Source organism: Zymoseptoria tritici, chromosome 2 (assembly GCF_000219625.1).
Source record: "Zymoseptoria tritici IPO323 chromosome 2, whole genome shotgun sequence".
In the NCBI taxonomy this organism is placed as follows: Eukaryota; Fungi; Ascomycota; class Dothideomycetes; order Mycosphaerellales; family Mycosphaerellaceae; genus Zymoseptoria; species Zymoseptoria tritici.
In genome coordinates, this window is record NC_018217.1 from 3,480,866 (window position 1) to 3,503,573 (window position 22,708).

The following is a 22,708-nucleotide window of genomic DNA, read 5'->3' on the forward strand; positions in this document are numbered from 1 at the left end:
TAATGAGGGTGTTGTAGAAGGGCACAACTCACTGAACACGGGGCCTCCTGCATGTTGTCGCTGCCGAAGCATCAACCCAAAGCAGGAATCATACCACTAGACCATTCTGTTCTTCATTAGACTTTGATGGGTGCAAGTCAGGGGTTGGTTGGGAACGTACCGGCCCGTTTTGCTGGCTGGCAGCTGGATCTTGGCGCGGTCCTGCGCGTATATATATCTAAACACTTTTGGCAGATTGGGCGATGGTTCCTTGCATTGAACGACCTTCTAATAACTATCTATAGTCATGTTGGGAACAGAGGAGAGAGGGAGTTCTAGTAGCGTTGCAAAGTCGCGGCTCAACGGCAAGGTGAATTAATGTGAGCTTCATTGCCGAATTTCGGTCAGCTATTGTCGATGGACTATCAGTGACAGTGCGACCGAACGACCTCAAGATGAACGATTGATCGATGATCAACTCAAGGAATTGTGTATCAATAGTATAGTGTGTATATTGCTGTTGTAGTCTCAGATTCAAAACGATTGCGTTGTTTAAGAGTTGTACAGTGTTGCCACTGCGAGACTGACGTTCGCAACAACAACAGGAATACAACCGGCCACAAAGACACAACGATACATCAATGGCGAACATCAGTTGAACTCGATACATTGACCTTTCGTTGCCTGCCTTCTTGAGAAAGCAATACCAAAACCCCGTCTTCCTTTCATATGCCCTCCATGCCCAACGCGCATCAAACGGTCTCCTCATCCTCCTCAGCCAACGGCTCATACTCCTCCTTCACATACGGCGGCCTACCTCCCCAACACTCGTCAGCCAAAAACCCTCCCTCACATACACACACCAACAATCCAACCTACCTAACCCAATTCCTCACCCCCACAATCGCCGCCGTACCAACAGCATACACCCCCAACAACTTGCTCCAACTCGAATCATAGCTCGCCTGTCCCACACTCAACCCGACCAGACAATACACCAAACACCCTCCCAGAATCCAATCGCTCCCCGCCGCGAGACCCGCGAACCCCAACGCCGTGCCGATCTTGACGGCTGTGCTGGGGAGTTGGTCTTTGAACCAGCCGACGGAAGTGTTGTGCAGGATGTCCAGCACGCCAATACCGGCGAAAGTTTTCGCCACGATGTGCGTGAGCACACTCGGCGTGGAACGGGTATTCATCGGTGAGAGTTTGGTGAAGACATAAAACAACTGCGCGGTGGTATTCACCACGACGAAAGCATTCGCCACTTTCAAGTTCTCCGCATTCCAGAAGAACATCCACGTTCCAATACACACGTTTCCGAGAGCATAAAAGGGTACATATCGGACCATTTCCTGGAGTTGTTTCTTCTCCTCGGGTTTCTCCGGGTTCAGTTTCCACAGCTTGTAGAGCCAGGCGAGTTGCACGAATTGTTGGGGGAAGAAGAAGCCGGCGATGAAGTAGGGTTGCGGGGAGAAGAAGGAGAGGTTGCGGTCGTGGATGTCTTTCATGGAGGGGGTGGAGTTGATGCCGTATTGTTGGGCGGCGAAGTCGTAGAGGAAGGAGGCGGGGGCGAGGTAGCGGGCGGTGGTGAGGGAGAGGGAGGTGGCCATTTTGGAGGGTGGGTTGAGGGTTGGTTGAAGTTGTTGATGGTAAGGTATTCCGCTTGTGATCGAGTAGGATTCCAGAAGATTTGTTATATCAAAGTTGCCAGTGATTTGATCGACTCCAGTAGCAAGTAGTACAGCAGTCTTCTCGTCGTATCCGAGTTGTCAAGATGGTCAAAAATCTGTAGTATCAGTCTTTCCCAGAGCACAAATAAAACCAGGTACCTTTGATCCTCTTATACCGTCGTTCTCATTTCATTCCAATGATGCGCGTGTACGTGTACGAAGGAAGCCGTCGGGAGACAAAGTCATGATGTCAAGAGCGCTCACCTCACACCCGACCTTGGTCACTCCTCCCCACGATTCCGTGAGCAAGGATTTAGAACTACTTCACGGGGAAACGAGACGCCGATTGTCCGCGGTTTGAGAGAGTGCATAGAGAGAGCAGGTCAGGCCTCAGGCACGAGATGTCGTGTAGTTGACAAGACATTATATGTTTGTTCAAAGGCAGTTGCTGGTCAAGTGGGCAAACATACAAGCTCGGAACGAACGAGTCTCAACGACCAAGTCATCGTTCTCTGTCCTCAATACTTTTACGTAGCAGTAGCAACAGTATTACACAATAGAGTATACATTGCTCCCAACCATGCAGCCTTTCAGCGAACTGTCCGTATGCCACCTGTTTTGTCTATACACGTCGTCTCTCTTTCTCAAACTCTCCTCACCGTGCTCTTCGTTGCGTTCCTCGCCAACAACGCCGACAACGACGAGCACATCTTCCCCATATGCCTCTGCCCCATTCCAGTCCGCACCATCCCTCAACTTCACCAGAGTATCCTCCCTCCAATAGCTTACGCAGCCCGACTCTTCGGCCTCCCACTCCCCACCCTCTTAGCCTGCGGTCTCTGCAAATGTCCGGCTGGAATCCAGCTCTCATCATATCCCTTTCCACCCAGCGCACTCCCCGAAGCGACCGCCGGACCATCCGCGCCCACGACATCGACCGCATCCGCCGAGTCGACAGCCTTGGACCCTCCAGAAGAACGCTGAGCGCGGGAACCGTCTTTACCGCCAGAGCGACGCTTGGGTTTGGCAGGGAAGAGGGAGGCGACGTAGGTCGTGTAGATGAAGTAGGAGACGCCGCCGAGGGCTGCGAGGAGGAAGAGGTAGAGGAAGATGCTGTGATCAGTCGTAGTCAGTAACCGAGCAGCACAGTCTCCAAACGAACACCTCCGGGTCAAGCAGCAGCAACTCACATCTGCGGATCAAAAATGCTGACCGGCGCCTCAACAACACTAACCCCCTCCTCAAACGCCTTCACCGTGAAAACCCTCCCACCCCTCTGCACCAACACCTTCATCTCCAACGTGACATCCCTCGGCTGCATGATCGTCGAAAAAGCATACGTCAACACCTCCTTCCCCTTCGGCGGGACTTCATTCCCGAACCTCGCGGCCGTCAAATTCCTCACCACCACACCCTCACCCTCCCCAGCTGCCGTCTTCAAAGCACCCGTCACAATCAACGGCTTCACCGCCACATCCTCATTATTAACCACACTCAGCAACGCCCTCGTCGGCCTTCCATTGACGAGTTTCACCCCGAAGATCTCCGCGTCGGGGAACGACACCGAGATGGAGACGTCCAGCGCGGCGGAGTCGGCGGCCGATGCGGAGGGATTGTCGACTTTCCATTGCGCTTCGGAACCTTTCGATTGCGCCCATTTGATGGCCTCGTCGAGGTTGGCGTCGGCGATGTCGGTGATTTTGGGGACGCCTCCGGAGGCGGCGCGGGAGGAGGCGGAGGAGGCGGCGGCCTGAGGGGATGACTGTTGTTAGCTGTGATGGTCTTGTGTGTTGTGGGATGTGGGATGTGGGATGTTCAGTGTTTCAGGCATACCTTGACGGAGTCGCGGATTCCTTCTAGGGATTGTTTGAGGTCGCTAATTTTTGCGTTTTGGGCAGAGACGGTGAGGGTGCTGAAGGCGGCGAGCGCGAGGGTGGGGAGTTTGAAGGAGACCATGATTTCTGGTCGAAAGAGGTGGAGGTGGTGGTGGGTGAAGAGGAAGAAATTGGGTGAGTTGGAAAGAAAGCGATGGAGCTTTGAATATTGTGGAGGGCGGAGAGCTCGTCAGCGAACGACCAGCTGGCAGGACCCTGCAAAACACTGACGCCAATGGCTCGATGGGTGAATTCTAGACTTGGCGGGTCTCGAACATCACATGTCGCCACGAATGTTGCTAGAGTATTTGTTTGCATTGTGCGGTTAGCATGTGACATTGTAAGGAGACTGTCAATCTTATTGCCGAGCAAACGACAGGAGGAGAGCTCGTGAGGATCAACACAATGCAAACATGTCATCTGTCTTCCGATCCTGTCTATGCATATGTTCAAGATATCTTCATCCTTCACTTCACCCGGCCTGTGCATTCTTTGACAAAGGTTGTGGACCACTTCAATCATCTCCAAACACTCTCCAACCCAATCCTGACTCCCCTCATTAAATCCTCCTAATCTCCACCCTCGCCCGATCATAAACCTCATGCCCGACCGTCTCCTCCTTCTCCGTCTCACTCTCCCTGACCTCCCTCCTCCCCACCGTAACAACAGCATACGTCCCCGCTCCTCGTTTCTTACTGACCGTCCCCGGATTCACCACAACCGTGCTTTCCACCACCTTCGCAAACGGACTCAGTCCGCTCGGCAAGACCAACAAATCCGGCCGAGCCATCCAGAACTCGCCGAGTTTGAGGTATCCCAAGTCCAAGTTCGCGCCCATAGCGAGCTGCTCTTCACCGCCGACTTCGGGTACCTCGCCAGCAAGTCGGGTGGGTTTGGGGAGATCTTCGCGTGCGGCTGGAGGGAAAACGGGGAAGAAATGGGATTGCTCGAGGATGTGGCCGGAGAGGCGGGCGAGAATGTCGTCTGTTATTCCGAGGCCATTGGTCCTGCCGTTTTGTGCTGCGTTGTGGTAGACGTTTTCTCTGCGGAGTTCGGAGAGGACGTCGGTGCTTGTTGTGCCCAGTAAGATCTCGTTCAGGGAGAGGCAGATTGGATTTGAGACGATGTTGATGTTACGCCCTCCTAGACCCAAGTCTTTCTTGACGCCTCTATCTTGTGGCCAGGAGACGGTCTTCATGACGGCGTCACGGAGGGAGGGGACTAGGACGATTGTCATGCTGGGGTTTGCTGCCGCTAGGGCATTGAGTGGTTGGGAGATTGTCAGACGGAAGAGGTCGGTGAGGGTTGCGCGGTCAGGGGAGATATTTGAGGAATCTGGGATGAGAGATGCTACGTCGCCGGCGGAGATCTGTGGATGTTCGAGGTCGAGAAAGGGTCCGGAGATGAGAAGGAGATCTGGTTTTTGTGTTGAGGCGACGTTGAGCAGTGCGTACAAGGGGGCATACGAAAGGTCTGTGTCTGTCGTGTAGGGTCCGCTGGCGACGAGAAGGTTGAGAGGTGGCGTATTACCCGTAGCATCTTCAAGGCGGGCGTTGTGATTGATGAGGTCGGAAGGTAATGAGGCAGCCGGTGGGAGGAGAGGTATGGGTAGTACCTCTGTTGGCCGAAAGAATTCACCTCCCACATTCGTCCCTCTCAATGCTACAATCTTGCCCGGGAAGAAGTCGTAGGTCAGAGATGGGTCCATCTGTAGAGGTACGCGCATGCCTGCACCCATTCGTCTGGAGGTCTCAAGCACGAGACTTGATGCATTCAGTTTGCCATTCGGCACATCACATGCTATGCGGCCGACTGCGACAATCTCTGCTGTAGATTGAGCTGCGGGATTGCCGAAAGCGCTGTCCTCTAGCTCGTAATGCTTTTGGACCTGCTCCGTGAAGCTATCAATCCGATCATCGAGTGTTTCTGAGGCTTCAGAGAGTTTCATAGCCATTGGCTTGTACGAGAATTTGGGAAGATCGCTGGCTGCTTTGAGTTTGATCCGTGGTTCCGTTGGTGGTATCTCTGGTATGGCGGCCGCGGGAAGGTGAGAGTTGAGACATTCAATCACATCTCCGGCGTTCTTCCTCTCATCAAAATTGACAGAGGGCATATTCCTCGACGTGGAAATCGGAGTCTTGCTGTCGGCGGGCGAGCTGTTCAATCCATTCCTCGCCGACTTAGAAGCGGGCGAGTCAAAGTTCGCCTTTCTTTTGGACAAAGATGCTCGCGCGGACGGTGTATTCGAAACCATGCCATCCAGCATCCCAAACACATCTCCTCCAGCTCCCGCTCGAGGCGTCGCTGTCGTCCTCTTCGTGGCAGTATGTGTGACCTGACCCTTTCTCGACTCCCTCTCCATTGCATCTTGCAGCGTCTTTTTGAAGTCCCGCACGGTTTTGTAGTCCAGCTTTGTGGTGTCGGCACCCATGGTGATCACGTAGCTGTCCCATTTGTAGTAGAGGTCCTCGGGTGTGAGGCCGAGCAGTTGGACGATGTGTTGTAGTTCGGTGGTGACATCTTCGGGGAGGGGGGCGTCCGGTTGGGCGAAGTATTTGTTGATCTCGGCCGTCGACATGGTGGTTGCTGTGGTCGGCGGTGGTGGATGTGTTGTCGTCGGAATTGTTCTTCGCATGGAATCGCGGAAGACGTGTTTCCGAGACACGAAATGCACGCGATGATGGACACGCGTTCAAAGTGTGTCGAACGTGACAGAAACAACGCCGGGAGCGAGAGGGCACTTGGGCGAAGAACGTTGATGGAACTTCTTTCTCTACAATCACAGAATACAGGCATCGTCTCGATGACCTGGTGCTTTTGCCGCCTCGCAGCTTCATGATCGCACTTCTTCGACAGCTCTAGCACACACCGGAAGCCTCACTTGATCACTCCTTCTCGTCCGATGAGTATCTTCGTTCGAAATGGCCACTTCCACTCGCTGCCTCATCACGAAGTCCGGCCTCACGGGCAAAGTTCAGGAGAGCAACCACAAGCAACTCGCGAAACCAATGGAGATAGCCATCGCATTCGCTCGATTCGAGTTGCTCAACACATTTTCGGCAGACAAGAATTGAGACTTTTCCGCACCCTTCGGAGCGGCCGACTCGCGCAGCCACGCAAAGTATATACGCGATAGCAGTGTGCAGGTCCAAGCTCCGCCCTATCACCGCCAGTCTGCTGAGCTGAGGGCTGTTTCTTCGTCCATTGCCCTATCGAGGAATGGCTCACTGCGCTAGTGAGTCTGGACCCTCGCGCGATGCCACGAGACCGTATATTCCACCTCCTGGACAATCGTGCTCACGCCGGCGACTGTGCTGCGACTTTCGTGGATGAGATGCTGAGCGTCCCAGCAGAGGTCGGCAGCCATTTCGTAACACTCGACGGCTGACCTGGGCCGACGGGGATGCGTCTGAGCTATCACCGCTTCCTCGATTTCTCATTAAACTTTAGAAATTGCTCTAATGCAAGCCACATGGAAATTTCACGTGTCCACGTTCTAGACGCCAGGACGGAAGCCCCGAGTCGTATCGCGAACCTTGAACGCCAAAGAGACGACTCTCGGGGGTCCCGACACCCTGAGGCAGTCGTCCGCTGGCGTGGGCTGATCATTTGAACATTCTGTGATGATTGCGGCAAGGAGGATTGGCGGGCTTGTGTGTGCAAGCCAGATCATAAGGTCTCTTTCTCGCGCCCCTCTCTGGGCCACCTTCTCCGTTTCTCATCTCGCTTTCTTCCGCCAACATGCATCTCCTCAAAGTCCTCTCCGCCGCACCCTTGCTGCTTCAAGCAGCCTTTGCGTCTCCTACTCAACACGACGAGCGCTCTGCCTCCATTTGCGGCTCCGTCGGATACGATCAAGGAAAATTCCTGCTCAACAAGCCCGAATGCACTATTGCACAGTGCTCGGATTTGTGCAAGAAGAACATAAACTGCAAGAGCTATGGCTATGGCAAGAGGACATGTCGACTCTACTCGAAATGTTTGAAAGATACCGTCAAGCCTAGCAAGGGATCGCCGTACAGCTTTTACGACAGAGCTTGTCCTTGCCCGTCGGCGGTGACCACGCAGCGTGTTGTCACAACGACCAGGTCAACGACTAGGTCCACGACCAAGTGTACTACTACACCTTCAAGCACGCGTTCTACCACGCGGTCTACCACGGCGTCGTCGACCACGACATTTACCACGGCATCGTCGACCACGGCATCTACTACGCCGTCGACCACGCCTTCTACTACGCCCCCGATCACTACGACTCCATCCACGACTCCCTCCACGACTGCGCCTACAACCAGCACGATCGCACCCGCAGCTTCCCCGTTTCAATGTACGGGACTTTACAACCAGCCGCGGTGCTGCAAGGCCGACTCTGGAACCTATTACGAGTGTCAAGCACGTGCGTCAGACCCCATGCTTCAGCAGTCGCCTTCTCCATGCCCAGCCACAGTGCCTCATCCGAACTCTTATGCTGACGTTCCTCTGATCTAGCCACGACCAGCTCTCCTAAAAACGCCTTCGTCCAAGGATGCGCTGATCAAAATCTGTCCGCCGCTTGTTGTGTCGTTCCTATCGTAAGTCTAATCGAATGCCACAATTTCGAGCCTGTTCTAAAGAGATGGTCTGTCGTTATCTTCTCGTAGGCTGGACAAGCTGCTCTTTGTCAGGGTGTCATGCCGGACACTCCTACAGCGACCTCGACTTCTACTACGGCTTCGACAACTGCTAGCACAACTACAGCAAGCACAACAGCTTCCATTGCGGCACCCACAGCCACAAGCACCACTGCCAGTACCACAAAATCCACTGCAGCTGCTGTACCTACCAGTGTACGACTTCGTCTGACCGCACTTGACGGGTCGGATCTCGGCTATGTTACGAACACATTTTCCCTCTATGGCCATCGGCAAGCTACCAACGATGTGTCACAAGCGCTTATCGTCAGCTACGATTCCGCAGCGGATCCTCTCTCGCAATTGGACCTCACCAATATGAACTCTGCTACTTACACGGATCTGCCATATCTGTCTGGAAATGTGGGCAGCGCATCAAGTAACTTTGACAACCTTGGCCCAGGGAACAATAAGTGAGTTGACGAGCGGCTCTCGATCTATGCTCCCTCGCCGTGGACGTCCTGCTGATCTATGATCTCCCTTAGCGGTGTATTGATCGGTGCCTCTCTCTCGAGTAAGTCCACGAACCTGACCCTGAAAGAATGGTAAACCAGGCTTGATACTGACTTTCTGCCCAGCTCCGCCCGGCGAGCGCGCGAAACAAGTCGACAACTCGTATGGACGAAGGCTGGGAGGTCCGAGGAACTGCGAGTCAGCAATCGTATGTCAATGGTCTATTCGGCTAGGAAGTTATACTCCTGTCAGGAAAGCTAACATATTGGCGCAGTGGGAGATCGACCCGACGAACAACGCTCTTCGACCCGTATGGATCAATACCGACGGCTGTGAGTGGACCCTCTCCCATACAGTCCTATCAGTGGCGCCCATAAGACAGCCTACAGGCACTAACGTTTGCCTTGCAGCGAAACCTACCGTCTTCGTCCTCCTGTTTGGTGGCGTACTGCTATTCACAGGCGACGTGTCCAACTATTTCGCAAGCAATCCTACAGGTACCACAGCGCTCACCATTGCGATCGAGCCAATCACTTAATCCGCCAGTCAGATGCTGGACTTGCTTGGGCCAAGGCCGCACCGTCGCCGCAATGAATTCTTTGCTCTTGCAGAATGCAACAATTTGAATGCTCCGATTTCTCTGCTTGAGATGACTATCCTAGCTATTCATCACGTAGCGTTAGACCAAGACTTACCCTTCTCCATGCCTACTTGTCCTTCTCGGATCGCGGCCTCCGCCACTCTGTCCTTCGGATTAGCGTCTCTTACGGATGAGGGCAATGCACAAGACATGGCACATGAGCTGTCGCAGTCTCCAGCCTGCACACTCGCTCTGACATACTTACTTACGCTTCGTCAATGCTCTCGCGATACTTCTTCGGGGTACTGATTCTACGCCATGCCAAACGAGTCGCCTGAGGAAGTACCCTCTCTCCGAATGCTTTGAAGCAGTTGCTAAAGAGCGGGTTGGGCCAAGACTTTTGCAGTCAGTCCAATTGCCTCCCGCGCTGACGAGCTTCTCAGACCCCAAAAGAGAAGCTCAACTCTTGCTCCGCCCTCTTCCCCACGAAGACAGCCCTAGCTACTGTCAAGTGAGTGGAGTGTGAGCCGCGACCAACGCTGGCACATGCACTGACTGTTTGAAAGGACCGTGTACACTACCACCACATCTACCGTCCATCTCACCGACACACCTGTACTGGTGGCCCCGACGACATCGACAACCACTGCTTCTGTCACGCAGATAGCTACTGCGACAAGCACGGCCACCGCTCTGGTCACCCAGACGATACCGACCACTACGACGGTGACCATTGCTTCGACGGAAATTGCTACCATCACCGATTTTGAAACTATCACAGTGCCCGTGATGGTCCGTAATATCTGAGCCTCGTATCTTGCGAGGGTCCCTGCAGCGAGCGTCGCCGTTCCCGTCGTATACGGTGCAGAGTACAACGACTTCAGAGTCGTAGGTGACATTGCTCTGTTAATGAGAGATATCCGAGCGACGGGGATGTGGCCGTCACCCTTTATTACGAATACGTTGATGGGAATTGAGGCGCGACATGAAGCCTGCTTCTGGTCCACAAGCTCGACGTGTGGTGAAGACTGCCACAAGCTCTACCATTGCCCTGCAAGAGAGCACCTGGCCCTTCAAGGAGAATGCAGGGCTTCCAGAACGATAGTAGCGAACCTCGAGTCCTACTGGTCGCAGAGTACTCATCCCATCAATCCGCAAGATTACTGAGATCCGCTTCATGTCGGCGCCATGTTCAGCGACAACGTATCGAGCGTTGCTACTAATCTGGCGCTCAATATACCGATGAGTGCATCTCCGGCCGTGCCGTTCGAGTTGCTTGTTGTGACGGCATGTGGACAAGGATATGGACATCGGAACGGAGACATGGCTGTCCCGGCGGCTGTACAATTCGATCCGGGGCACGAGCAGCATAAATTCAGCGCATCGAAGGATATCAATAATCTTCATTTGCCGAGCCGTCTTGTAGCATTCTCTCCCTTTTCGAATTCAACGTACATGAGCCTTTGATCCTCCTGCTTTCCGTTGACGAAGGAATAGTGGTGAACCTATCGGAATTCAATATATCGCCGCGCCAGCTTTTGCAGGGTCCAAAGTATAGTAAATCGGACAAGAAACACTTCACTCTAAGATAAAGACTCCTTGCTAGACCACAATCCTCCTCTCCTTCTCATACATACACAATCTCCGCCCGACATGGCCACCACCGACACCATGCCCGCCGCCACTCCCGCAACCGTCGACAACACCGCCGCCCTCGGCGAGAAACCCAACATCTCCCGCCCCGTCTCCCCTGCCTCCGTCGCCGACTCCTTCAAATCCACCACCTCGCAGAAACCTCCCGGCGAAACACCCGCCAGCAGCGCAAAGACCACCACCGACAGCCTGCCAACCTGGACTCCACCCACCGACGGTCCTCAAAAGACCCCCATCCCACACCCCTCCCCCACCTCCAAACCCTCCCCACAACCCACCCTCACCTCCGAACAACAACAAAAATACACCGCCGTCCTCTCCGCCGTCTCAGAATGGACCAACGTCCCCGCCACCACCGCCAAAAACGCCCCTTCCTCCCCCATCACCGACCACGAACGCATGTTCCTCACCCGCGAATGCCTCCTCCGATACCTCCGCGCCACAAAATGGAACGTGCCTTCAGCCATCAAACGTCTGCAAAGCACCATTTCCTGGCGTCGCGAGTACGGCGCGGACACGTTCACTCACGACTACATTTCTCCGGAAAACGAGACGGGAAAACAGGTACAATTGGGTTTCGACAAAGATCAGCGGCCGTGTCTGTACCTCAACCCGGGGAATCAGAATACGAAAATGTCGGACCGCCAGATTCATCATTTGTGTTATATGCTCGACTCGACGATTGCCATGATGCCGCCGGGGGTGGAGAGCACGGCGTTGATCATCTCTTTTGGTGGGGCGAAGGCGGGTACCATTCCGACTGTGGGACAGGCAAGAGCTGTATTGAATATTCTACAAGGACATAATCCTGAGCGATTGGGCAAAGCGTTGATCTTGGAGACGCCGTGGTATGTCAACACGTTCTTCAAGTTGATTTCGGGATTCATCGATCCCGTGACGAGGGAGAAGATGAAGTTTAATGAGGATTGTAAGATTTATGTGCCGGAGGAGCAGTTGATCAAGAGGGAGGGAGGGAAGTGTGACTTTGTGTATGAGCATGAGGTGTATTGGCCGGCGTTTGGGAAAGTTGTGGCGGAGAGGAGGGAGGCGTATAGGAAGAGGTGGGAGGAGGGTGGAAAGAGGATTGGAGAGTTCGAGGCGTATTTGAGGGGCGGGAAGGTGAAGTCTTTGAGGGAGACGGAGGAGGCGGAGAAAAAGGTTGATGGGCAGGCGGCGGCAGTGGCGGAGGGTGTGGAGGCGTTGAAGGTTTGAGAGGATGTTGACTGGACGGAAGACTTGAGAGTACGAGGTATACGTGCTTGAGCGGACATCTCAGGGACAGGGACAAGTATGGAAGTGCAGAGGACACTGGCGTCCATCGCCGGGCACGGGACGGGGAAAAGAATGCTCTCTGGCTGGCTTGGACAGCGGACGGACAGACTGATGCTCCGCTAGATTACTGGGCTACTGGCAGGACAGGAAGCGCAAGCGATACATTGCTCGGTACGGCATGGTGGGACGGCGTTCTGAATCTTTGGCGTTTGATATCTGCTCTTTCTTCTTCTACTGTATAGAATTCGTGGCCTTCGCTGCTTTGCGTTAGGGCTCTACGATGAGACGCTTCCAGTCCTTCGACCACAGCCTTGATCTCGCTTGCGCTATGTTCGCTTGTGCAATGTTCATGTAGATGAGAGCGGAGACGCAATGATGGCTCTTTCAACCTTGTCAAGGGATGTCAAGCGCTCCCTGAGCCGATCCTTTCTCGAGCGTTTCAGCAGCAGCCGATTCATGTAATGCAACGCAATCCCATTCGGACTTATGATGAGGCGGGGGATTCCCAGCGGATCCGATTGTTGAACGCGTGCTCTGAGTTGCACAGCCTGGTTGAGTCGGCGTTGACCGATGGGATATATCTGGCCGTCCTCAAGCTTCCAGGGCATCACCAGACTGCTCTGGTCGTGAGACCGATCGACATGACGATGAACTTCGGTCTCCATCAGGGCGATCTCACCATGCCAGGGAGAGTGTGTGTTGCGGCACCCATGGCCTTGGATCTGCAAGCAGGCCGTGGTGAGATAGGCAAATGTAGCGCAGTCACTGGTATCCTGCAAAACCTTGGTCCAAAAATTGGTTCTGTTCACTGGGATCTTGATGCACTGTGGTGGCACGAAAGGTTGAGACGGCATCCAGGCCACGACAAAATGCTTTTCAGACGGGTCGATGCCGGTGTCGCGAAGCATCATTGTGATGGAACGAATCAGCACGCATGCGAAATCGTAACAAGCGGAGTGGTTGACGCTTGCATCCGACAACCACGCCGCTAGATCGCCCTGCTTGAGGGTCTCAATGAAGGCATGAGAGTCTCGCAGCTCTTTCCAGAGACTGGGTTGCGGTACCTTGCGCTCCATGAGCGCAGGTAAGACGTCTGCCAGAAGCTCTCTCATCTTAACCCTACCTGCAAGACCGGAGCAAAAGCTGACCTGGAGACCCCATGTGGACTCTAGAAAGGGCAGGATTTCGTCCGTGGGCTGGAGCATCTGCAGCTCTTTCAAGGTCATTCCTATGCGTTTAACCCAAGTCTGGTTATACACCAATGTTGCGTACTGGCCGGCTTGAACGCCAGCTTGTTGCTCCGCCAGGGCCCAATATGGTTCGAATGTCCCAAGTGGATCGCGGTATCCATCACTGACCTTCAGACAATCTTCTTCATCCATACTGCACTTCGTGTTCAAAGTGACAGAAGTTGCGATGATGATTTTCTCAGTCAGCTGCATGGTTGGCCTTCGAAGCGTACTTCTTGGAAGTCTGTTCCACGCCAGATCTGTTTCGGAGACCCGCCGTACTTGCCGTACCAATCCGGCTTGTTCGCGCTGTGCATCATCCCACCCGAGCAACGCAGCAATGAGCTGTAAGACTTCCAATTTCTTCGGATCACTGCGTTCCAGCTGTAGGTAGTGTAGAAAATGACTCGTCACCAAATGGCGATCCACATTGTCCTCTGCCTTGCCACGTTCGGACAATTGCTGAGTAGTGGTGAAAGGATCGTCCTCCTGGTTGAATGCTTTCCTCAAATCCCGACTCCAGTGATAAGTTCCTTGCTGCTCGACTCCAGGGGCGATACATCCACCTCCGATCATAATACTCACAATTCCCTGCTCACCGGACTCATTCGCTCCTACTACGAAGTTACCAGGTCCCCACGTGTCGATGATATCTTGTGGCGAAGCGAGGAGGTCATACTTGGTAAGCAAGTCGTCATCCAGAGTGAGCTCGCGAGCAAAGCCAAACACGAGCACGGGGCCACGCAGCATTGAGCCAAAGCATGTTAGATCTTGGAGCCGAGCACGAAGTCTCGGACCAGTGCTGGCGATAGGTCGCGAACCAAAAGGCTGTATTTCGGTGAGCTTGTGTTGTAGGAAGAACAGTTCCACAGCTCCCGTATGAGCCTGGCAGTAGGAGACAAGACCGAGACACAAGACTTGTACAGCTAATGCACAGAGGTGCACGCACCGCTCAACGGATGCCGTAGATATCGATTTGCCTTTAGATAGGCGAAGGCCCGACAATGTATCCGGCAGGATAGTTGAAGCATGGTGTGCGCAGCAGCGTACTGCGAAATCGTCTGAGAGGTCCGGCGTGGTCTCAACAAGATCCAAGAATTCGAGAATTGTTCTCGATTGGATAGAGTAGAGCTCAACGAAAAGCCGACGACCGTCGACGAGGATTTGACTTTTCGGGGTCTGCCGAATGAGCGTAAAAGAATCACAGCAAAGACCAGCTTGCTGCAGCTCTGCAAAGGCTGCCGAGATGCCTTTGAGTGCATATTGAGTGCGAGTCCATATTGTCTGCAGTGATGCACTATCCGAGAGATAGGATACCAAAGCTATGCTGTCGCACTGAAACCGGATGTCTCCATCCCAACTGAATCGCCTCTTTGGAGGCGGCACTATGCCCGCCAAGCCGCACAGAGTGGCAATAGTCCCGTGTGTGTCTGGTCGAGATGCTCTGGACTCGGATGAGGTGATATTCTTGGGCTTTAGAAGGAAGTCATACAAGCTGGGATGTTCTTGTCCTGTCATCGGAGAGACACCATTGTGAACACATCCTTCAATGTGAGAGTGCATCTGCGGTCTCTTTCCGTGGCCTTGGGGACGATCAAAATATATCCATGGACGATCCTTCTCTTGCTCATAGAGCAGTTCTGCAATTTCTGCAACTTCGATTCCTTCGTCTCGTAGCTCATGCAGCCAGGACCATGATCCCACAGCGACGAGATCGAACTCGCTCTCAAGAAGTTCGGAGATGTGGCCCAGATCCATCGTGAGGAGCGCATCATCTAGAGCGTGGTTCCGATTGGTCGTCTCTTTCCTGATCGCTGTCTCGTGCGAGGCAAGTGACGAGCTACCCAGGATGAAACGTTTGGCTTGCTCCACGCCGGCATAAGTCTGCTCGGTAAACTCTTTTACGGTCTGCTCGTTCTTGTGCGATGGACGGGCCTTCGATGCCAACTTCGGGTACACACATAGCTCCGGATGCTGGCACCAAACACACTGAGCGCAAGGCTGATCGCCATCACAACGTATCTTGCGTCGTCGACACTGTAGCGATCCCACGTTGCATTAGTCCGAATAACAGAGAGCCATTTGAGATTCGTACCTCGACGCATGCATCCTTAGTAGCATTCTTGGTAGAAATTCGGCCTTGCCAAGAGACATCAGGAGGTCTGAGCCTTTTGCTACCGCCTTCGCTAGCCGCTGGACTTGGTGATTTGGCTCGCCTTAAATCCCGATGCTTGCGGGTGTTCAATCCACGCTGCGATCGAGGGTCCGTTGCATGAATCAAGCTTTTGCTTGAGTCCAGCTCTGCAGTGCCAGACAACTTCGCCGGAAGCATAGCGTGGTGGAATATATCCAGATTATCACAGACGTCCGAGAGCACCTGACGACGCCGCTTCAAATTTCCGAAGAACGATTTGATTTGGAACCTGACTGGCACTGGAGCTTCGACTTCCAGATCCTGGAAGAGAGACTCGAGCCGTTCTGCGAGAACACGACGGAAATATACAGCATCGAACTGCTTGTGGAGCGCAATCAGGTCGGGGGACGAAACGAGGATGTCTGCCATCATCGAGAACGCTTTCCGGTCATAATCGGTGAAAGACATGATGTCTTGATCCACAGCACGGCTGATCCAGTGCGCGGGATGTAGATGGATTGTGGTCGAAGCATAAAGAGCGATCGCACGACAGAGTACAACGAGCTGCGCATCGCCTGACTGTTCGCTCTCGGCGGGGTTGAATACGGTGGGGTCGGTCTCAAATTGCAGCACTGCCAGCGAAGACTAGTGCACGGCTTGTCAGACTGGAAGCGAGCAAGTCCAAGCCTGTTTCCAAGCGATGAATGCGACTGTGCCCTCCCATCATGTACGCCACTGATGACTGCAGGACCGCCACTGTACCTCCATGAGCTTTTTGGTGTCTGCGGCTCGAAGGTCAGATTTGGAGAAAGAGAATACAAACATGTAGCGCAATGCGAGTGCCGGCGAAGGTGCGCTTATTGGCAGGAGATTGATAGAGTGAGGTGAGCTCCTGAAGGCGGGAAGGTTCACCTCGGCCCACCCGAGGACCCGAAATACCGCCGAGGTGAATGGTTCTAAACTCACCTCCAAACCTTCAAGCTTCTTCCAACCTCACCTCAACCTTGTGAGCACAACAGACACACCACACCACTTAACAATCATGCCACCATCGAGTCTCTCCCGCCTTCTCCACCTGTCTCCACTCTCTCCCTCCCACCTCGACCACCTCCACCGCCTCCTCTCCACCGCCTCCGGCCTCTCCTCCACCCTCCTCACCCTGCAATACACCCTCGCCCTGCTCCACGTGCAACTCACCCGCCTGCTCACCGCACGCTACCAATCCCTCGCCGAATCCATCGCCACCAAAGCCTCCGCCACCCTCGCTCCGGGTGAAGTCGTCTCACTCACCATTGAACCTCCCCACCTTGCACTCACCGATGCGTGCTTGAGTGTACGCTCGGCAGGGGAAGTGGTCGATGATTGGAGGACTGCGAGTCGGGTTCTCACGGGAGGATTGGGGAGATGGGCGGCTGGAAGGGAGCTGTGGAGGGAGGGGAAGAGGGATCCGACATTGAAGGGACTGGCGTGGGTGAAGGTGGTTTGTGGGACGGGATATTGGGTGCTGGAGAGTGCTGCGTTTGGGGTTAAGAAAGGGGTGATTAGAGGGGAAGGGTGGAAGAAGAGGGAGGCGGGACTGTGGAAGTGGAGTTGTAGGTTTTGGTTGGGGGAGGTGGTGGTGGAGTTTTTGAGGTTGGCGAGGGTGAGGAGTTTGAGGTGGGAGGAGGAGTTTGGGGCGGAGAGGGTGGAGGGGGAGAAGGAGGTGGAGGTGAAGAGCGTGGAGTTGGAGAAGAAGTGGTGGAGAGAGTTGCATGCGTATTTGGGATGGTTGCCGGGTGCGTTGCATTGGAGTTTTGACGTGGGTGAGGATGGAGAAGGGCTGTTTGGAGAGGGAATGCTGGCGGTCAGTGGACTCGTGCCGGGAGTTATTGCGTTGCAGGACAATTGGAGGAAGACGGCATGAGAAGGACGACAACGTCACAAGACACGCTCCCTTAGCGTAGACTCAGCGCAAAACAAACGTCGGCCCAACGGACCCATGGCAAAACTTTGGAGTCAAACGCCGCCAAACGCACTTCGGCATCAAACGAGGGCTCGAACTCGTGCATCATAACAAAACAACAACACGAAACGAACGACGATAAACATTGATCGATTGATCCATCCATCCATCCATTGCCAGACCAAAAAGAATCCCTTCTCAATGCCCAACGAAACAGCAAAAGAAACTCTTACCATCACAACACGAGTCCAGAAAACCCTCTGTCCATCTCGTTATATTATTACAAGCCCAATTTCTTGCGAAGCGGCCAAATGGGTGGTTTTACTTGATTGGACGGAGGGGAAACTCTGTGGAATATATACCTGACCTGGATGGCTCCCGCTGCACAGGGTCCCACCGAGCTTATTCCGTTCCGCTTTGCGGCGGCGGCAGGGACGGGGTATTGTGAGGTGGAGACATGAGTGAGGACTTCGATTACGACGAGTTGGCGCCGCGTTCTGGAACACAACTGAGAGAGACCTTACACATCTTTGGACGGACTCGGATGAAACATTCGTATGCTCGAAGGTGGGACATTCGAAGTTCTGCTACCGATTGATCATCATCTGTGCATTTGGAACAAAAGGATACCAGCCGATCGAGACTGGAGCATTGTATCGATATCGCTGAAGGTCATATACTGCTCTTCGTGTCGACCAGCAAGTCACAACTACCGGGGAGCGCAAGCTCGCGGCTGACATTCCAGACCTCCCAGAACATCGTTCGCTTCATGAGCATGCATTTCCAACGGTAGGTAGCTTGGTGGTGTCTCAGAACCCCCGTTCTCCGAGGGCTCAAAGTCACTGTCCGTACTAGTGCTTCGAGATCCGAGTCCCGTCACCATGCTTGCTGAAGCAAGACCGCCTGACAGCGCCATCAATCCTGTTCGGAATTGTGCATGACTGGTGACTCTCCTATATGCCACCCTTCCTCAACCTCATCGCTCTCAAAATGACACAATTTCTTTCGGTCCTTCGTCAATGGTGGAAGCGACTGCCAACCAAGATCCTAGTACATGACATACATGTATGTCGCCCTGAATACTGAGCGGAAATTCCTCCTTGCCAACGGCCAGATAATTGTACCACGATCGACATCGCCTTCCCGACAAGATCTGGACGCGCGGATGACGACGTGGAGAGCCTTTGTACGCCTCTGGTATATATCGAATCTATATCCGTGATGCGGAATCTCAACACATGGCATCCCGGACGGACATCGAATGAATACTCCAGCATTACCGGACCACCACGTTGGATACGCCTAAAAGACCGCGCGCTTCCTCTTGTTGTCGTCTCGGCGGCGAGGCAAGTCTTCACGTAGCGGACATACTCCGGAACCTGTCCAGACTTCCAGGTTGTCACATCAATTCACATGGGAACCATCCCGTCTCGATGCTGTGGACTTCGAAGTGAAGATCCTTACTCAATCACAACTGATCATCTCTAGGCTACTGGATACCTATGAGCGTTCTGAGAAATATACTGGATGGAACGGAACCCTAGTGCTTGTGAACAATGGGCTCGCAGCTGCCGACAAGCTCCTCAAGCAGATCAAGCATTCAGTATGCATGCATGTGGTACTGCATGAGGTCAGCCGTCTTTGGGGCGGCACGCATGACAACCTGCGCATTCAGCCGCGGATGCCTACTTCGCACATCTGCCTTATCGCCGCATGCCAATTCGACTACCTCCCTTCCACTCGTCCATCTTTCTCGAAGTTTCGGCGCTCGCTTCCGCTCATCACACATCGAACATGGAGCTTTTCGGAGATCCGCGAGTCGTACCTTACACTTATACGCCACTCGACACTTCCAAGCAGCAGTACCGACTCATGCGATTCGTCGGCCACGACAACGATCTGGCTTGGGAGCTGGCCACCTTTTCTCTTCTCCATGAACAATCTTGGACGGCGCTGTCGTACTGCTGAGGTACACGTCTCACTGAGAATTACATCAAACTCAACTGGTGTCCGCGAGGTATTACAGTTTGTAAATTATCCTGCTGATGTGAAATCGTTTCTCGATACAAGGTAGCAATCTGAACAATCAGTGCACGCGGCCATCGACTTGTCCCACTAGATACTCCTCATCTCGGCTATTTGAAATACGACTCTGCTCCAGGACAATATCCTCCCGCACAGCCTCAGCCGACTCATAAGCACCTTTCCAGCATCCCAAAACGATCCTACCAAGAAGCACATCTTGAGTCGGTGGGAAAACTCCTTGCTCAAAACATTGAATTACATCCTGATCCTCATACCTCTCATACGGCATCTCACCCGTCACAATCTCATACAGCACCGATCCGAGCGCAAACAGATCCGTCCGTACAGTCGACGGAGCATCGTATGAGCGCGGAAGCCGGTATCGATATCCCTCGAATCCCGAGCCGGGCGAGCCGTCGATGGTTGAGCCGGAGAAGTCGATGATGCAGAGTCGGAAGTCGTCGTCGACGAGGAGGTTCCACGAGTTGAGGTCCGAGTGGATGATGTTCACGCTGTGAAGGATGCTGAGTCCTTCGGCGGCATCGGCGGCGAATTGCAGTCGTTGTGATGGAGGTATCGTCCAGCCTGGCGCGGGAGGTGAGCCAAGCGACGCAGCACTGCCGCTCGATGTGAAGCGTGAAGGTCGCAGAAGATTGTGCAGACTCCCGTTGCCAAGGTACGGTAGCACTAGCCTCTCCGGCGTGCTATCCGCGTGAAGCCGTAGCAGACGTGGGTGTGGGGGTAGCCTTCGATATGCCGCATACTCTCGTCGCAGGTCTTGCAGGCTTTCTTGCAACCAGTCGGGGTTGGCATGCGGTGCTTTTTCGACGAAGACGCCGTCTGTCCGCAGCTTGATCAAGCCGGTGCAGCCTCCGGAGATTATTTCGAGTTCGGTCTCTGTCGTTGACATTGTTCACGGTCAGGGTAGGGATATATGGAGTCGAAGCGGCGGCTGCAATTCATGATTAGGTTGTCTGGTAGATGCTGAACACATTCAGGTCATCGGCTGATCCTGATCATGCTGTCATGTCGCAGGATCATGTTAACGAGGTGATGCTTTCGAAAAGTGTTTGCTGGAATGTTGACTGCCCGCTTCCAGCTTCATCGCCTCTTTGATCTCTGGAACATGCATCCGGCCATCGTAGTATGCTGGCACTGCTAGGCGACACGATGAGTTTGCTCTGTTACCCATCATGAGCGACCTTATTGATGGTATACGGTGAGAAACGGACATACTTGTGTATGTCGCAATGTTCATCAGGTGGCCACCGTGATTGGGTCAGTATAGCAAGGGGGTTTCGAGACTCCCGGAGTTGACCCGAGACTCCATCAGCTGCATTCCTCTTTACCCGTGCCACGCTCCTCAGCTCTTGCTGAGCCGCATGCGTATGTCTCGCCTTGCCGTCTTCTCACTCGCAACATGTCAGCGTCCAAGACATTATTCATCGATGGTCGAACCTCACTTGGGGACGCAAACGGTATACTCATCGCCTCAATAGGCGTACAGTCCTCGCTGATAGGTACAGCAGACCACGAATGCCGTCCCGATCGCAGCTATGTCGACGACATGCCACCCAACTGGGCCACCAGCAAGACCCACCTATGCGGCGTAAGCTGGCCACAGTCGACACCACTCCAGAACATATCTGCCTGCTGCAGCGACAGCAAGCCTGTCGAAGTCTCGCATGCGTGCTTCCACTACTGCGAAACGGAACTGGACCTGTTCGGATTCTCTCATTGTGTGAGAGACAAGTTCATGCCGGAACATTACATGGTCTCTTGCAATTTTGCTGAAGGCCATGAGATCAGTAACGCGTGGACACTCATGGGCGGTCTGGCGCTGGCGATAGCGATTGGCAGTGTTTTTCTGGCCTTGGTGATTGCGGTCAGACGCAAGCGGACGGCATCGGTGATGATATAGATGGCCGGGGTGTGAGATTGCATGCGTTTGAGTCAAATGATAGGTCTAGGTCGGTGATCGCGGTCTTTGTCTGAGCAAAGGACGGACTGTCGGATGAACTCACTTGTTAATTTGTATTCAATCGATTGTCTGTATTGAAAAGGGAAGAAGGAGGAAAGCACGTCTAAGAGGAAGCCGTGACCGTGACTAAGCATGTCTGCCTCAGGCATTAACAGAGACATCTTTCCCTTGAAACCTGCATGTTTTCTATCAACACCACTCACGACAACTTTCAGGCTACAGCATGGTAAAATGCCATCCGCAAAGAGAAGATGTGGCTGCGCGACTGGATTATATCGACCTCCTTCGAGCAATGTACCCAGCGGACGATGAATTACTCATGGATCAGGAGACCGAAGTAATGCTGTCGAATGCGAGGACTTGGTGCGAAGATGACGCTATCGAGAGGCCCAACATGACGGCAACAATATCGCTGTCTCTTGTCTTGACATTTTCCACAGCCGCCAAGCAGGACAGCCGGAAGCTGGTCCTGACCATCGAGCTGCCACTGGCTGCTCTCGAACCTGTCAGTGCAGAGGTACCTTTGGAAGGAAGGCTTCGAGTCGGGGCGGATTGGCTCACCAAGGCTGAAGCTCTCCGATTGCAATTCGACTTACCCGAACACGACATTCTGTCGGCTATTGACATCGTCCGATATCGAGCCACTGAACACCTCGCCACATTACAGCAGACAGCAGTCGTAGCCGGAGATATCAGCGGTCCCGAAGTCCGAGCATGGTTCTACTTCCCCTCCATCAGCACACGGGCAAAGCGAGACGATCTCGTCAACCACGCCCCATCATTCGGCCTAACGGGGTTTCTTCTCGCCGGCAAGCCGGGAGTTCTGTGCTTGGAAGGTGGAGCGCAACGTATTGACGACTTTATGAAGTTCATCAAGACGGAATCATGGGGCGACATTCCTCCCGGCCACAAAAAAGTGTCCGAGGTGCTCCGAGAAAGTTGTACCGAGAGATCGTTCTCACGAATGGAGGAAATCACTGATCAGCTCGAGAAGCGAGGTCAGAGATCGAATCGGTCAGATATGAAAGGACTGGAACAATGGCTTGCGGCGAGAGGCTTGGGTGAATCATTCGCCAAGGTGTTGATGTGATGCCACAAAACGCCTCTTCGACCATTCGCTCGGTCACGAAGACCGCCAATTCATATTTTCGCACATGGCCCAAGCTCGCCTAGATACGTGTGCCCGACCCTTCCAACGCAACCAGAGACATCGTCAAGCGCAATTACTGCTCTTCAAAGCACA

General features: G+C 53.7%; 9 protein-coding genes across 9 annotated transcripts; 4 read left to right on the forward strand and 5 right to left on the reverse strand.

Annotated features, from left to right (window-relative positions):
* Positions 1 to 854: 854 nt before the first annotated feature.
* Positions 855 to 1,592, reverse strand: MYCGRDRAFT_36961 (uncharacterized protein; the record flags this gene model as incomplete). The annotated part of the gene is made up of 1 exon (XM_003855224.1): positions 855 to 1,592. One exon carries the CDS (start codon positions 1,590 to 1,592, stop codon positions 855 to 857), a length of 738 nt encoding a protein of 245 aa, XP_003855272.1.
* Positions 1,593 to 2,437: 845 nt separating this feature from the next.
* On the reverse strand, positions 2,438 to 3,632 carry MYCGRDRAFT_69103 (uncharacterized protein; the record flags this gene model as incomplete). The annotated part of the gene is made up of 3 exons (XM_003855223.1): positions 2,438 to 2,765; positions 2,843 to 3,402; positions 3,486 to 3,632. 3 exons carry the CDS (start codon positions 3,606 to 3,608, stop codon positions 2,438 to 2,440), a joined length of 1,011 nt encoding a protein of 336 aa, XP_003855271.1.
* A 453-nt stretch (positions 3,633 to 4,085) lies between these two features.
* On the reverse strand, positions 4,086 to 6,104 carry MYCGRDRAFT_91224 (uncharacterized protein; the record flags this gene model as incomplete). Its single annotated transcript, XM_003855222.1, has 1 exon — positions 4,086 to 6,104. One exon carries the CDS (start codon positions 6,102 to 6,104, stop codon positions 4,086 to 4,088), a length of 2,019 nt encoding a protein of 672 aa, XP_003855270.1.
* A 1,153-nt stretch (positions 6,105 to 7,257) lies between these two features.
* MYCGRDRAFT_108349 (hydrophobin-like protein) lies at positions 7,258 to 9,355 on the forward strand (the record flags this gene model as incomplete). The annotated part of the gene is made up of 8 exons (XM_003855144.1): positions 7,258 to 7,582; positions 7,660 to 7,922; positions 8,025 to 8,097; positions 8,167 to 8,609; positions 8,682 to 8,710; positions 8,775 to 8,857; positions 8,924 to 8,981; positions 9,060 to 9,355. 8 exons carry the CDS (start codon positions 7,268 to 7,270, stop codon positions 9,185 to 9,187), a joined length of 1,392 nt encoding a protein of 463 aa, XP_003855192.1.
* A 1,495-nt stretch (positions 9,356 to 10,850) lies between these two features.
* MYCGRDRAFT_108350 (uncharacterized protein) lies at positions 10,851 to 13,102 on the forward strand (the record flags this gene model as incomplete). The annotated part of the gene is made up of 4 exons (XM_003855145.1): positions 10,851 to 12,088; positions 12,297 to 12,325; positions 12,702 to 12,892; positions 13,035 to 13,102. 4 exons carry the CDS (start codon positions 10,883 to 10,885, stop codon positions 13,100 to 13,102), a joined length of 1,494 nt encoding a protein of 497 aa, XP_003855193.1.
* Positions 13,103 to 13,514: 412 nt separating this feature from the next.
* On the reverse strand, positions 13,515 to 15,985 carry MYCGRDRAFT_91227 (uncharacterized protein; the record flags this gene model as incomplete). The annotated part of the gene is made up of 3 exons (XM_003855221.1): positions 13,515 to 13,537; positions 13,617 to 15,420; positions 15,479 to 15,985. 3 exons carry the CDS (start codon positions 15,983 to 15,985, stop codon positions 13,515 to 13,517), a joined length of 2,334 nt encoding a protein of 777 aa, XP_003855269.1.
* Positions 15,986 to 16,559: 574 nt separating this feature from the next.
* MYCGRDRAFT_91228 (uncharacterized protein) lies at positions 16,560 to 17,420 on the forward strand (the record flags this gene model as incomplete). Its single annotated transcript, XM_003855146.1, has 1 exon — positions 16,560 to 17,420. One exon carries the CDS (start codon positions 16,560 to 16,562, stop codon positions 17,418 to 17,420), a length of 861 nt encoding a protein of 286 aa, XP_003855194.1.
* A 2,203-nt stretch (positions 17,421 to 19,623) lies between these two features.
* On the reverse strand, positions 19,624 to 20,070 carry MYCGRDRAFT_17536 (uncharacterized protein; the record flags this gene model as incomplete). The annotated part of the gene is made up of 1 exon (XM_003855220.1): positions 19,624 to 20,070. A coding segment is annotated over one exon (447 nt), but the record flags the coding sequence as incomplete, so codon positions are not given.
* Positions 20,071 to 21,682: 1,612 nt separating this feature from the next.
* Positions 21,683 to 22,707, forward strand: MYCGRDRAFT_103488 (uncharacterized protein; the record flags this gene model as incomplete). The annotated part of the gene is made up of 1 exon (XM_003855147.1): positions 21,683 to 22,707. The coding sequence occupies one exon, from the start codon at positions 21,689 to 21,691 to the stop codon at positions 22,553 to 22,555; it is 867 nt and encodes a 288-aa protein (XP_003855195.1).
* Between the last annotated feature and the right edge of the window lies 1 nt (position 22,708).